This window comes from Aulonocara sp. 'chitande type north' Nkhata Bay, linkage group LG16 (assembly GCF_057382095.1).
Source record: "Aulonocara sp. 'chitande type north' Nkhata Bay isolate Kocher_YH1m ecotype deep benthic linkage group LG16, A_spYH_male_GT1.1, whole genome shotgun sequence".
Taxonomy (NCBI): Eukaryota; Metazoa; Chordata; class Actinopteri; order Cichliformes; family Cichlidae; genus Aulonocara; species Aulonocara sp. 'chitande type north' Nkhata Bay.
The window spans coordinates 10,915,197-10,929,420 of record NC_141359.1 but is presented as its reverse complement, the minus strand read 5'-3'; the positions used below and the strand labels follow the sequence as shown (position 1 = coordinate 10,929,420).

Genomic DNA, 14,224 nt, shown 5'->3' with positions numbered 1-14,224 from the left:
TTTTTTTTAGGTTGATAAATATAAAAAGCACATTTGTTAACTTTAAGAGTAAAGAGAGAAACTATCTGTATTTCTTAATTGTAAATGGCACCAAATTGTATTCAAAATTGAGCCACACTTATGGAGCTCCACAGTTCTTTTCCTGGTGTTTTGGTTGATATCTCTTGATTTTCCTATGTCAAAGAAACAGGCTCTGTGTTTTGCCTTATATGCATCCACGGGTGTGCCACCAGTTTACTCACATGGACTCTACTAACCTATCAGAAGCTTCTTCAGCTCAGAATGGAATCGTCTGGAGTTTTCTTATTAATTAACAATAAACTTAGTGTATACTCCTAAATTTGATGAAAGTGATAAAAAACATAGACAGCTCTCTTTATTCTGACATGTAACTAATTCAAAAGATATTTCAATATTTATTTATCCAAAACAAAACAAGTTTACTCTAAATTGATGTTGTACAGTAAAAAAAATGTTCTTGTTTTATGTTTTCCATAAAGTGTATGTAAATATCTGGTTTCAACTGTGAATATCCTGCTGTGTATTGAAATTCCTCTTGTTTTCCATAGAAATATACTGAACAACATACAAAGCATAATATATAAAATAACATCTACCTGAGTGTTTTCTTTGAAAGAAGCCCCTTATGTCCATTCTTGTATTCTGAAACCAATTTATTTAGCCGTGGAGGGTAACAACTGAAAATATGAAATAAACACAAATGTAAGCTAAGACTCTCTAAAGAAACAACATTGTTGTTGTTCGGCTTTTCATTTCGCCATTTGTTGATTCACTTGAAGAACAAGTAATGTAATATGGGTCAAGTGATCAGTTTGATATCAATCTTTCGTGATACACTGTCATATTTACATTGTTTGTACAGTATGAATGATTTGCTTTGGTACCTGGTCAAACTTCAGTTCTCCTCTGTCTGCCTGGCTCCACTTCTCCAACAGCAAACTCGCAGGCAGCAGCTCCCCACAACCGAGATGACAGACCTTGCCGACCGTACATACAATACACAAACATCACATTGGGGAGACAGGTCAGGCTAGGTAGCAAGGAAAAAAACATCAAAATGCGTAACACAAAAGGATAATACAGGAATGCACAGATATTAACACACCATAGCACAATAAACACAGACAAGCAACACGGGAAAGTGTTCCAGTGTGTACATCTGATCTGGGACCGCTGCAATCTTCGACTGCGCCTCCAGCTGACCCGATGTCCACATCAGAGGGGAGGTAAGCGTTGGAGGTGGCGTTGGATCCGGGGTAGGGAGGGTGATGTGTCAGCGAGTGCTTATCAGTATCAGTATATGTATGTGTGTGCGTGTCCATAGTTCAGCTGAGACCGCGTCCTTCGCCCTGCCAGGCCCTGCCAGGCCCTGCCAGTGTGCACTATGTGCTTCAAATATTGTGTGTAGTTTTTGTTTTATACAGTTGTCAGCCAGGCATCTAACTATGAAAAAATTACACTCCAAAAGACCCTGAGCTTCTGAAAAAACAACCCGGGCTTAAGCCCAGTAAGCCACCCCGCCACTGGTTAGCACATGTGATAACTTTGACTTCAGAAGGTAAAACTTGTTCAAAATCTGTGCTTGAATCACATCTTGTTTATTTAAAATCCATTATACTAGTTTACACCATAGTCAGGTACGCTTCGAAGGCTACTCTTTAAATCTCCTATTTCTGATAATTAATACCAAACTTTTTAATACAAGGCAAGTTTAATTGCTCTCTTAGGCCAAAAGACAAAATGGCTTGTTGACCACTTTATCCTTTTGACAGTTACGTCTGTGATAGTTACAACTTAGTGACACATTGTGGAGGCCATTGAAATAATAAATTCTCTCCTTCTCTCTCTTCTCTCTGGTGTGAAGACCCAAAGGTACTGGATGTTTGTTGTGATATACTACATTAGATCAGGTTCACGGATCCTGCTAATGACAGTGATACATGGGAAAACATCCCAAAAGTCCTTCATAGTAGCTACTGTGAGATAATTAGTTGTTTAGAGACTGGCTGTAGTCAGGCCACTCCTCTGAGGCTTGGCCTGTTGTTTTACACAGTGCAGGTGGGATGCAAGCTCACTAATGATACTCATTACAGTAACCTTATATCACCTATGGACTGTCAACTTAATTTCTGTCACCTAATCCTGAAGTAAAATTGCATAAACATACAGTTGGAACTTACTTTTTTCTTCTAAGACCACACACACACACACACACACGGGTCTATGTGGTATGGAGGGACTATCCTACGTCAATCCGCCCGGTGGTGGTTTAAGTGGACTACCCTTTCCAAAGGACTTAGAGCCAAGGGACTGAGGTTAAAGTGTTCGAAAAAATCTGAAAAAAATTTGGGTCACTTCAGACCTCATACACTCCCTATAGAAGTCTAGATACACTGATACACACCAACCAGACTCTATTGTGTTTTCTGGAGACATTGTCCACTTGACAACAATGTGTTTTATGAGGTCCAAAAAAAACAATATTGGGTCTTTAAAGGGACAATGATGTAATATTTAAATAGCTCATCATTACCATAAATACACATCTGACAGGACACAGGATTACTGGAACATCATTTTATTAGTGTTCTTGGATCTGAACATTAATTTTAACCATAAATAAAAAAAGAAATCTATGGACAAAAATGCCCACGCTTCCCACAGAAATATAAAAATATAGAAAACAGAAAAATTAAAAACATTTAAAATGAATTTTAATAGTTTAAAGGTAAATATTAAGGGGAGAAAATATGCATTTATAATTTTTTATTTTAAATATAACCCGTCAAAAAAAAACCCTAAATAAATTAAATGTAAAAATTATGAAATACAAACTGCTTCTGTATTTAACAAGAACTTTTTTTTTCTTTAAACAGAACATCAGTGTTAACAACAATTGGCAATCTGACCAAGATGTAAAACCACATCTGGCTAAACAGTTATTTTAGTTCATTTTTTTTCTGCCTTTTTGCAGTTAATCCTCTGTTTCTTACAAAATCTCTTATGTTTTGAACTGTTCTTCCTGCCAACACCGGATCTTCTACCAATTTGCAATGACTGCATTCATTTTTGGTGGCTAGTTTCCCTTCGTTTATGTGGTCTTTAAAATGCCTCATCACTGCAGCAACCTCAGCCTTGGACCACATGTTTTTGGGAGCTCTTCGGGAATTGTGGGATTGAGCAGCATTTTTCTCTGGAAGATATATAAAGTAGTAGTAGTTAAAACAAACAAAAAACCAAACAAAAAAAACAAAAAACATTTGCTTGTTAAAAGAATGGATGCTACCCTGTATTAACTTCTGAAATGTGTTGCTACCATCAATATCAAAACGAGCTAAAATTCTCTTTGAAAATTTATCAAATTTCTAAAATGAGACAACATTTAGTGTTCCGCTGTGAATAAAAGACTAAATAAAAAGTTGAATAAAAGTCTCTTGATGCATGCTCAATCATCCAGGTAAGTAAATCCCAAAACGTTGATTCTGTTAATCTGGACGTAGCGTTTTCAGTGGGAGAAACATTTTGTCACTCATCCAAGTGACTTTTTGCCACCACTCTGCAGTTTGCCATATGTTGCAAAGTGATGAAACAATAATACGCTTAGAGAACCAACTGCACCCCTTACCTTCAGAGGGAGCAGCAGTCTCACTTGCTGCAGGCATTGTGAGTGGTCCTTCATCTGCTGATTACACAATTTGATTAAGTTTTAATATTTGTAACAAACATTTTATCCACAGAAACCAAGCTAGTGGTAACTTACCACAATCTACAGTGTCTTGGAGCTGCGCTGTGTTTGTGGAATCAGCTACTGCATGTACAGGCTCACTGGTGCCACACGCCGACATTGTGAGTGCTGTGTCATCATCATCTGATTCACTCTCACTGTCCTTTGTTTCAGCATCACTTAATGCAATTTTATCTGAGAAATTGTGGGGGGGGGGGGGGGGGAAACAAAACAAAAACACAAACAAACACAACCCCCCCAAAAACCTCACATTAACAACGAGATATGACAAAATACAGAACAAATACTGGAAATTATAGTACATAGTTTTACTATTTAAGGCCACCACTCTGCAGTTTGCCAAATGTTGCAAAGTGATGAAACAATAGACTTCAAGAACCTTAAATCATGGACATTTAACAGAATGGTCTGTGCTTTTAGGTTTTAATTCTGTTGATAAAGCATAATATTCAACTACTGCCCTAATATTTGCTCCTTTCAATACAAACCTTCTATTTTGATCTCATCCAGTGATTTCCCCTGGATCTGGGAAAGATGTCCTTTTTCCAGTGTTAAAAGCAGTTTGGAAATCTTGGCCAGCTGTGTTGTGGGAACTGGTAATCTGTAGAATTCGCGGTGAACGCGGATATCATGACCCAGGAAATCTGCAACCTGATCAAGTTCGTTGTTTTTCAAATTAAGGACTTGTGAGAGTGTGGCAACATGTTTTCTGAGCTGTGTCGATCTTAGATACTCAGGCTGCTTTGCTCCACACTGGTGTGCATGAACACGCAAGGAGTCCATTCCTCTGTAATGACTCATTGATCGGGGTCTTGCAAAGAGGTAGATATCAGTGGCACAAATACCACAGTCAGGCCTCCTACTAACCAGTAGTGACAGAGCATCCAGCATGCTTGGTGTTAGCAGAACCGGAACATTTCTGTCCCTTTTCCCCATTATTTCTATTCTACAGAAATAGTTACAGAGTCTCTGTTCCATTTCTGAGAGCCCCATGGCAACATCTGTGTGGAGTGCTGTTTTGTCTCTTTCAAGAAAACTTTTGAGGCGCATCTTTGAAACCTCTCCAGAACGTCTTCGGTTGAACACAATGATTTGTGAGAGTGTAACTTGTGCAAGTTGGGCATAATTCTGAGCTGTGGCTTCGTTCTCCAAGCTGCAAAAGGCACTTTCTGCAGATTTTTGAAGGTAGTGATGGAGAATCCGAACATCTTCTGTAAAGGGCAATGTTGATGGCTTGTTAAACTTTGCCTCACTCAATGTGTTCAAGGCACGGTGAGACACCATCTCGGACCATTTGGAGACATACAACTTCTTGAACGCATCAGTGGACTTGATTAGGGCTTCATCCTCTGTCATGAGGGCACGACAATGGATAATGTCAGACATTTTATGCAGTGTATGTCCCAGTTTCAGCGCAAGGCTTGGAGTTTTGTATGACAGTGTCTCTTCATCAAAACCTGAAACTTTCTTTACTGCTTGCACAACTCTCTGGAAATTAGCAGGCTTAATAGCTTCTTCCATGTTATGCACTGAGAATTCTGTGCGCAGACACAACAACAAACGTGACGTAACACTGAGACTCCAGAGTTAAAGCCAGGCCGAGTACTTTGGTTCTTCCAGGTTCTTTATCCGTGTCATCTTTTGGTTTGTTCGGACATCTGCGGACATGTCTCCAAAGATCCTTGCGAACATACATCCCTTGACAATAAAAGCAATGAGCGAACTTTCCCTCTACTGCTTTAATCTTGGGTCTTCTCTTCACTTTCAGTGGTCCCACTCCACCATGCAAAACTGCAGCATTATGCTTAAAATTTCCCTTATTTCTCAATTTCTCTAACAGACTTTTACGCTCGTTTGAGTCTCTAGGCAGGGAAAATGCATGCACAACATCAGGAGCCGTTTTGTGCGTTTTCAGGTGGCGGGAAATTTTAGCTTGTGGTTTGCCACAAAAATAGCAGTAATTTCTTTTACTTAAAGTCATTTTTTCTGATTCAGTTTCGCAAAGCTCACTTTTATCTTGTGGCTTGTCCTTTGTCAAGTTGTGGATTAAATTCATTGAATCTGATTGTTCATGCGCTTTGGAGATGTCATTTTGGCATAGCAGACCTTTTGATGTGCTTGGCAATAATGAGATGTCTTCATCTGAATCTTCATCATATGACTCTGAATCTGGCACATATTCTTCTTCTGATATGCTGTGGTTGCCATCATCATCGCTTGATATTTGATCCTGAACTGAATGTGGCAATCCATCCTCCCCTGAATATTCAGAAATTTCTTCTTTCTGGAATGTAAGAACAAAAGTTATTTTAATTGATCAATACTTTAGACAGGTAAAAAATAAACTGAAAAACAAAGTCAAGCCAAATATGAATGGGATACACACCTGTGTTGACTGGTGGCAATTCTGATTTGCCAATTTTGCAAGGCAAGATTTGTGCCAGACCCCTAAACAAACTGAAACACGGGCGATCGTGGCTCAAGAGTTGGGAGTTCGCCTTGTAATCGGAAGGTTGCCGGTTCGAGCCCCGGCTTGGACAGTCTTGGTCGTTGTGTCCTTGGGCAAGACACTTCACCCGTTGCCTACTGGTGGTGGTCAGAGGGCCCGGTGGCGCCAGTGTCCGGCAGCCTCGCCTCTGTCAGTGCGCCCCAGGGTGGCTGTGGCTACAATGTAGCTTGCCATCACCAGTGTGTGAATGTGTGTGTGAATGGGTGGATGACAGGTTGTGTAAAGCGCTTTGGGGTCCTTAGGGACTAGAAAAGCGCTATACAAATACAGGCCATTTACCATTTTACCATTTAATTTAGCTTTGCAGTTCTATTTAAGTGAAGTAGTTTTTTGTCAAAGCATTGCAGTAATGTCAAATGCTGAAAAAAAAAAAAAAAAAACCAAACTGTTCACACTTAAGGATATTTGAATGACTACACATACACTGCTAATCCCCCCCCCAAAAAAAAGGACATCCCAGATGTGAATGAAGGAATTATTCTTATTAAATACTTTGTTCTTTAGGTAGTTGAATGGCATGAAAGTGTGTAGTTGAATGTGTGTGGCCTCCAGATGCCTGTATGACTTCCCTACAATGCCTGGGGATGCTCAGGATGAGGTGGCGGATGGTCTCCTGAAGGATCTCCTCCAAGACCTGGACTAAAGCATCTGCCAACCCCTGGACAGTTTGTGGTGGATGGAGTGAGACATGATGTCCCAGATGTGCTCAATTGGATTCAGGTCTGGGGAACAGGCGGGCCAGTCCATAGCATCAATGCCTTTGTCATGGAGGAACTGCTGACATACTCCAGCCACATGAGGTCCAGTGTCGTCTCGCATTAGGTGGACCCCAGGGTCAAACGCACCAGCATGTGGTCTCACAAAGGGTCCGAGGACCTCATCTTGTTACCCAATGACAGTCAGGCTCTCTGGCAGGTACAGAAATGCCACCCCTCCCCATTACTGACCCACTGCCAATATGATCATGCTGGAGGATGTTGCAGGCAGCAGAACGTTCCCCACGGCATCTCCAGACTGTCACGTGCTCAGTTTGAACCTCCTTTCAGCTGTGAGGAGCATAGGGTGCCCGTGCCGAAGTTGCCAAACTTTGTGTTTTCTGGCAAATGCCAAGCATCCTGCATGGTGTTGGGCTGCAAGCTCAATCCCCACCTGTGGACGCTGGACCCTCAAGCCACCCTCATGAAGTCAGTTTCTGACCATTTGAGCAGACAGATGCACATTTGTGGCCTGTTTGAGGTCATTTTGCAGGGCTCCTCTTGTTCCTCCTTGCACAAAGGTGGAGGTAGCGGTCCTGCTGCTGGGTTGTTGCCCTCCTATGGCCTACTCCACATCCAGGTAGCACCTCCATGCTCTGGACACTACACTAACAGACACAGCAAACCTTCTTGCCACAGCTCACATTGATGTGCTACGCTAGATGAGCTGCACTACCTGAGCCACTTGTGTGGGTTGTAGACCGTCTCATGCTACCACTAAAATGAAATCACGGCCAGCATTCAAAAGTGACCATAACATCAGCCAGAAAGCATAGGTACTGAGAAGTGGTCTGTGGTCACCACCTGCAGAACCAGTCCTTTATTATGGTGAATTGACTATAATTTCCACTTGTTGTCTACTCTATTTGCAAAACAGCATGTGAAACTGGTTGTCAGTGTTACTTCCTAAGTGAACAGTTTGATTTCACAGAAGTGTGTTCTGACATGGAGTAACATCGCATTGTTTAAGTGTTCCCTTTATTATTTTGAGCAGTTTATGTTATGGAATGGGGAATTGAGGACAATCCCAAGTATACCATTTTTACAAGGTCCTGCACCAATGAGGTAATACTACATTTCTTTAATTAGACGTGACCACCCATTAATTAAAAAGGGAGCAGTGTTCATTTCAGCTAGTCTTAACTTGTTGAACTCTATTAATGCTTTTTACTATACACTGTACCTATTCACTAAATGTCTCACCTTTGCACTTATAGCCAAGCCACTTGAGGGAGGAAACCGGTCCCACACACTGAATGCACTTGTCCAAAGATGATATTGTTGTGCACACCAGACGATGATTGTGAAACTGTTAGCAAAATATTGCAACATTTATTTGTTTTGGACAGTTGGAAAGGTGAGGTGTTTTCAATTCAGTTATCAACTCAATGCAGATATCAACTAATAAACTTCGTCCATGTAAATCACATCACACCCAGGTGACTGCCAAACACACACACACAGCATCCATAAAGAATGATGATAGATTAAATTATTAGTTCATTAAGTGGTACACTGGATTATATTTACCCTTTCAGGCTCTGGATGTTTCAGGTCCAGATCATTGTTTGGAAAGCTGTTTGGTTGCGGCTTTAGGCAGCTCACAGTCTTCTGAATCTGGCTGGTCTCAGTCTTCGTGTGTAACAGATAGAAAATGAAGACAAAAGAACAGTAATCTGACAGTTACTAAAAATGCATCACTCAAGAGGATGAATAAACCATTTCACTATCGGCAAATAGCGTAAGGTACACATCGTGCATGAGAAATATTCATTAAAATTTGTCCTAGGTCAATGTTACCTCTTCAAAATCTTGCACTGAAGAAGAATGCAAAGAAGAATGCATGGCTTCTGAGCCTTGCTGAGGCATTTCTTCATCAAGATCCTGCAACAAAGAAAAGATGGCACAAAGATTAGACCAAGTGCTCTTCTTGCAACTGGGCAGGCCTGTGCTTCTGTTTTTAATTTGCGTGTGTGTGTGTGTGTGTGTGTGTGTGTGGGGGGGGGGGGGGGGGGGGGGGGGGCTTTCCGCTCAAGAAATGTTTTCTTCTGAAAAAAATACTGGCTACAATAATTAACTGATTCCTTTGCAATCATCCATCCTCTTCCACTTATCCTTATCAGGATTGTGGGGTAGCAGGTTTGGGGCCTATACCAGCTACCATAGGGCAGTACAACCTGGACAGATCACCAGTCTAACATGGAAGGACAAGCAATTGCATTCACACCAAAGGGCAGTTTTGAATCACCAGTTAACCTAACCCCATAAGCTACATCTTTGGACTGTGGGAAGAAGCCAGAGTACACAGCCAGAGAGAACCCATGCACTACAGCAGTAAAAAGTGCCTAAAACAAGTTAAGTTGTATAGTACTATCTTTCTTAATGTTCAAGCCTGAGTTTCAAAAAATTTCAACATAGAAACAAAGCACATGCAGTCAGTTCTGCATGCTGTAGGTCAAACTGTCAAGAAATACGAGAAGACCCCTCCTAAAACCAGAGTGATGTCACCATGAAGCAAACTTTGACAGAGTCCCCCAATAACAGTGTGGTCCTCCTAAGTCACATTTGGGTGGTTAACACACACACACTCAGATGTTATCCAGACTTGCACTTTGAAACAATGAAAAGGACCTACAAGCCACGGTCCATGTAAATCACATCACACTCAGGTGACTGCCAAACACACACACACAGCATCCATAAAGAATGATGATAGATTAAATTATTAGTTCATTAAGTGGTACACTGGATTATATTTACCCTTTCAGGCTCTGGATGTTTCAGGTCCAGATCATTGTTTGGAAAGCTGTTTGGTTGCGGCTTTAGGCAGCTCACAGTCTTCTGTATCTGGCTGGTCTCAGTCTTCATGTGTAACAGATAGAAAATGAAAATACAGTGCATTTTTGAAGACGCTTTTGAAACATTAAATAAACTGTATGAGAAAGATAAGTTTCAAGCTAATGTCTTTAAAATATTCACTGTCATGTATAGAGAATTTAAGGCCCTATGATTAAGAGACAAATAGTCAGTGTGATTTCTTTATTTTTTAAGCCATTGCTAAAGGAGTAAAACAATCACCTGTAGCAGCAACGAACTGTCACTAGGGCCCATTTATCTTCGAGGGCCAAAATTTAAAATGAATCTAACTAAAGAGGCTACACAGCAAAATCTCCAGTATTAAATTAACACTAGAGAGTGTCTATATGGGTCCACACAACACTGTTGAGTGTTAAATGAACACTTTTGACAGTGTTATATGTTTAAAAGTAACCTAGTCAGTTTTGAAGATTAACAGTGGCTAACACTGAGCAGTGCTGATTTTCTAACACTGGAATATTTCTAACATTTTGAGTTATTTTCCAGTGTTAGAAAATCAGCACTGCTCAGTGTTAGCCATTGTTAATCTTCAAAACTGACTAGGTTACTTTTAAACATATAACACTGTCAAAAGTATTAATTTAACACTCAACAGTGTTGTATTTAACACTCAGAGGTGTGGACCCTTATAGACACTCTCCAGTGTTAATTTAACACTGGAGATTTTGCTGTGTAGAATCACATTAAACATCAATCACTGTTAAAATTTAGAAACCGAAAGCCATTTTTTATTTCTGCATACCTGCTGATATTTTTTTTAGTGCTTTTAGAGGGCTTTGATGTGGCAGCCATCACAATTGCCTGTTTTCCATAAGTACCTACCCCTGTTTTTCCAGTAGGTTATAGTACCATGTAGTTTTTCAGTAACTACTGCACCAAGGTTCCAAGTGATCCAAAGTGATCAGAAAATTTGACATAGACTGAATGCCACCAGGTGGCTGGTCAATGGTGTCACTCGATAAGTTATGAGTGCGCCTCCTTCGTGAAAATCCAAGCCATCATTTTTGAAACTCTGAAATGTTTGAAATAGCGACCAAAATTAACAGCGTGATCCCTGAATTGAACACTAAAGTATAGACTGAGCAGGCATTTTGTCACCTTGACGTCCATGCTTGCTGTGGCATTTATATCACTGGATGCTCGGCTGCATTGCTATAGTGACCCCAGGCACAGTAGGTGATACTCAATTTCAGTGAAAAACTAGATGCCCTAAGTCACGTTAAGCCAATTTGAGTAGGTACAAATGTAAAAATGGCTTACAGTATGCAATTTATCAGTTCCAAAAAGTACAATTGTAGAAATACCTTGCATCTCCAGAGCCAATCCGAGTCACCATAATTATAGTCTATTTCTTCGCCTGGACTTATGTCTCTGCTTGCAAATAAGCATAGATGGGGCTTTCCATTGATATTTAATATTTTCATCTTAGCACTTGGACTGATGTGGTTGTCGTTGACAAGTCTGCCTAATGACCCATCTTCTTGAGATGCATCCACACTGTGGGGTTAGGCAAAAAAGTATTAGCTTAACTAGTTAGGAAGCTTTTTTTTCATAAATCAAAAGCAATGTGTAATTTAATCTTAATCAAACTACACTGATATAATACGCACCACCAGAGTTTTCCATCAAACTTGAATTCAAACATGAACACCTTCAGGCTGTCATGATAAACTCTGGGTCTCCGCTCACATTCTTCTTTTGTTATGAGTTTACCTCTGTATTCCAAAAGGAAGTCTCCTTTTTGGAATGGAACAGTCGTGAAAATGCCCCGACCTGAATTGCAGAGGCATACCAAGTGAGTGACAAAAGACAAAGTGACAAACTCCAAATCTAATCCAAACTAAAGACCAACTTACCTTTGAAGGCATTTATGTAGTGGATATCAAGTCCCAGTTTGTCCCTTCCAGCAGAAACATGACAGACTGCATCCTCCCGTGGAGGAATGCGTCTCCTTCGCATGTTCTCCCCTTTACGTTTTGATTGGCTGCATTACCAAAGCATATAAAGTATTACGATTATCGTCATCATTGTCATCATCATCAGTAGTAGCAGAACTAGCAGTAGTGTAGTTTACAGCATAAACACAGCTGACTTATTCATAGTCCTAATTTATGCCTTCTTTTAAAATGTTAAAGGCCTAGTACTCAAAATAGCGACATGTGACATTTCTGTAATGGCGACTGCAGAGAGTGATACAAGTACTGAGAAAGCTTAGGCATCAAAACTGTAAGAAGTTTTTTCTTCAGGCATATAAATAAATACACGACTAAATACACTTATACCCTTGCTTTTATTTTAGGGCTGTCAGCAGAATGGACAGACATTGGACAAACTGCCCGAAATTAGCTAACAGCGACATCAGGGATTTTGACTCAGACTGCGCTGGTTTAATTGTTAATCGCGTTAGTCGCGATGTCGGCATTAACACGTTTAAGCCACAATAATGCTTTAACACCGAGTAAATCCTAACACGGGTTAGCCCGCTTTATCGCGTTGACGCGGTTAGTCGTCAGCCCTATTTTATTTACTCAATGACAAACGCTGGGGCCGTTTTACTTCTTCAAAGACTCACTAACAGTCCATAAAGCATAAATTAAACCAGTTTAATATAGGCCTGTGCACCTATAATTTCATATAGTATTAAAGTCATGGTGCATTTTACTTTAAAAAAGGCTTACCTTTGTGTTTTTAATCCGTCTTCGTATTGCCGTCGACATACACTTGTTAAAGGGCACGCGCGCGAAAGTTGTGGCGCCGTTTCCTGTAGGTACCGCCTATATATATAGCCTACCAATCACAATGACTTCCGGCCGTGTGTATTGAAAATGTGTATTAAATTGCAGTACCTACACACATCCACTCTAACTCGAAACGTCGCTGTGCAATACACTGGAATACACAAAAATCAGGTGAGGGGTATAGGTGGACTTTTAAGAAAATCAGAAAATCTTTTAATTATAGTTTAATAAATGAATTTACACTACAGTTTAAGCAAATACAGGTCAAAAGATAAATAATGACCTCATAAGAAGTAGAAAAAATTATTATTTAGACACTTAAAAATGCATTTACAAGTCATGTTTTAGGGGGACACATGAATACACAGCAAAAAGTCAAAATGTCCCCGGAGCCCAGGTACAGCGCAGGTCAAATGTCAATCCATACCACATAGACGCACTCACACACACACACACACACACACACACACACACACACACACACACACACACACACACACACACACCACAAGCGCACACAATATAACCTTACATAAGAATATATAACCTTTGTTTGGCTCCAAAATTTTACAGCCCTACAGGAATAAATCTAAAAAAATCATCAATTCATCAGTGGAAAAAAATAAAAAAATGAAACTAGTTGTAAACCAATTACATAAAAAGAGCACTGATCGAAAGAGCGTCCATTTAATATTGGAAAATTATTTGGTGATGAGTATATTATGAGTATTATGAGTGATAACCTTAGTGTGTGAAATTTAAATTTACTGCATTGAGGTAAAGCAGGACAACCACAGAGATGAGTTGACTGTCAGAGGCCATTAGAAAATAATTTGTAACCTTCACCAAAGCTGTTTCTGTCTTGTGATGAGCTCTGAAACATGACTGAAACTGTTCAAATAAACAATTTCTCTGACGATTAACAGTTACATATTTTACAACTATTTTTTACAATTACGACAATTTTTGAGATAACAGTAAGGTTGCCTATTAGTCTATTATTAGCTAAAACATCTAAGTGAAGAGATGGTCTTCTAAGTACTACTTCCAGCTTAGAGGTCTGTGGTACACAACCGATTAATAGTGTAATACTGAAATATATCTAACATTCATTTAGAAACTTCTTTTTATTATAGTTATTTTTAGACTGTTTTTTCCTGTATTTGATTATGTGAATTTAGAAATTCAGTAAAATATATTTACTGGCTATATTATAAAATGTATTTAATTCAAATGTTTACTTTCATGTGAGGTAATTAAAGCAAAATCCTTTAAACTACTCTAAAGAGTTACAAGATTTGACCATTATATCTCCATAAAAAAAAACTGCTCATTTCGCAATAGTCACACCACATAATGAAATTCAGAATCACATAAACCTACATATAAATCAAACGGAAAATATATACTTTAGTCAGACCTACAATTTTTTGGTGATGTCAATCCATATGTTTTCAATATGCATTCTGAACCCTATTTCATTTACAGAGGGCTGCAATACAGATAAAAAAAACCTCGGCATGTTAATTCTCTCGCTTCCTTATGTACTTGTCCTCATGTCAAACTACTTCCTCCATAT

The 14,224-nt window shown here is 39.6% G+C and overlaps 1 protein-coding gene across 1 annotated transcript; it reads right to left on the bottom strand.

Annotated features, from left to right (window-relative positions):
* Positions 1–3,071: 3,071 nt before the first annotated feature.
* LOC147311050 (uncharacterized) lies at positions 3,072–13,055 on the bottom strand. The gene is made up of 12 exons (XM_086267394.1): positions 12,582–13,055; positions 11,764–11,874; positions 11,518–11,680; positions 11,212–11,404; positions 9,791–9,892; positions 8,831–8,914; positions 8,561–8,662; positions 8,234–8,339; positions 6,153–6,223; positions 5,777–6,050; positions 3,782–3,940; positions 3,072–3,703 (listed from the first exon to the last, which is right to left on the bottom strand). The coding sequence occupies exons 1-12, from the start codon at positions 12,622–12,624 to the stop codon at positions 3,507–3,509; spliced, it is 1,605 nt and encodes a 534-aa protein (XP_086123520.1). The 5' UTR covers positions 12,625–13,055; the 3' UTR covers positions 3,072–3,506.
* Between the last annotated feature and the right edge of the window lie 1,169 nt (positions 13,056–14,224).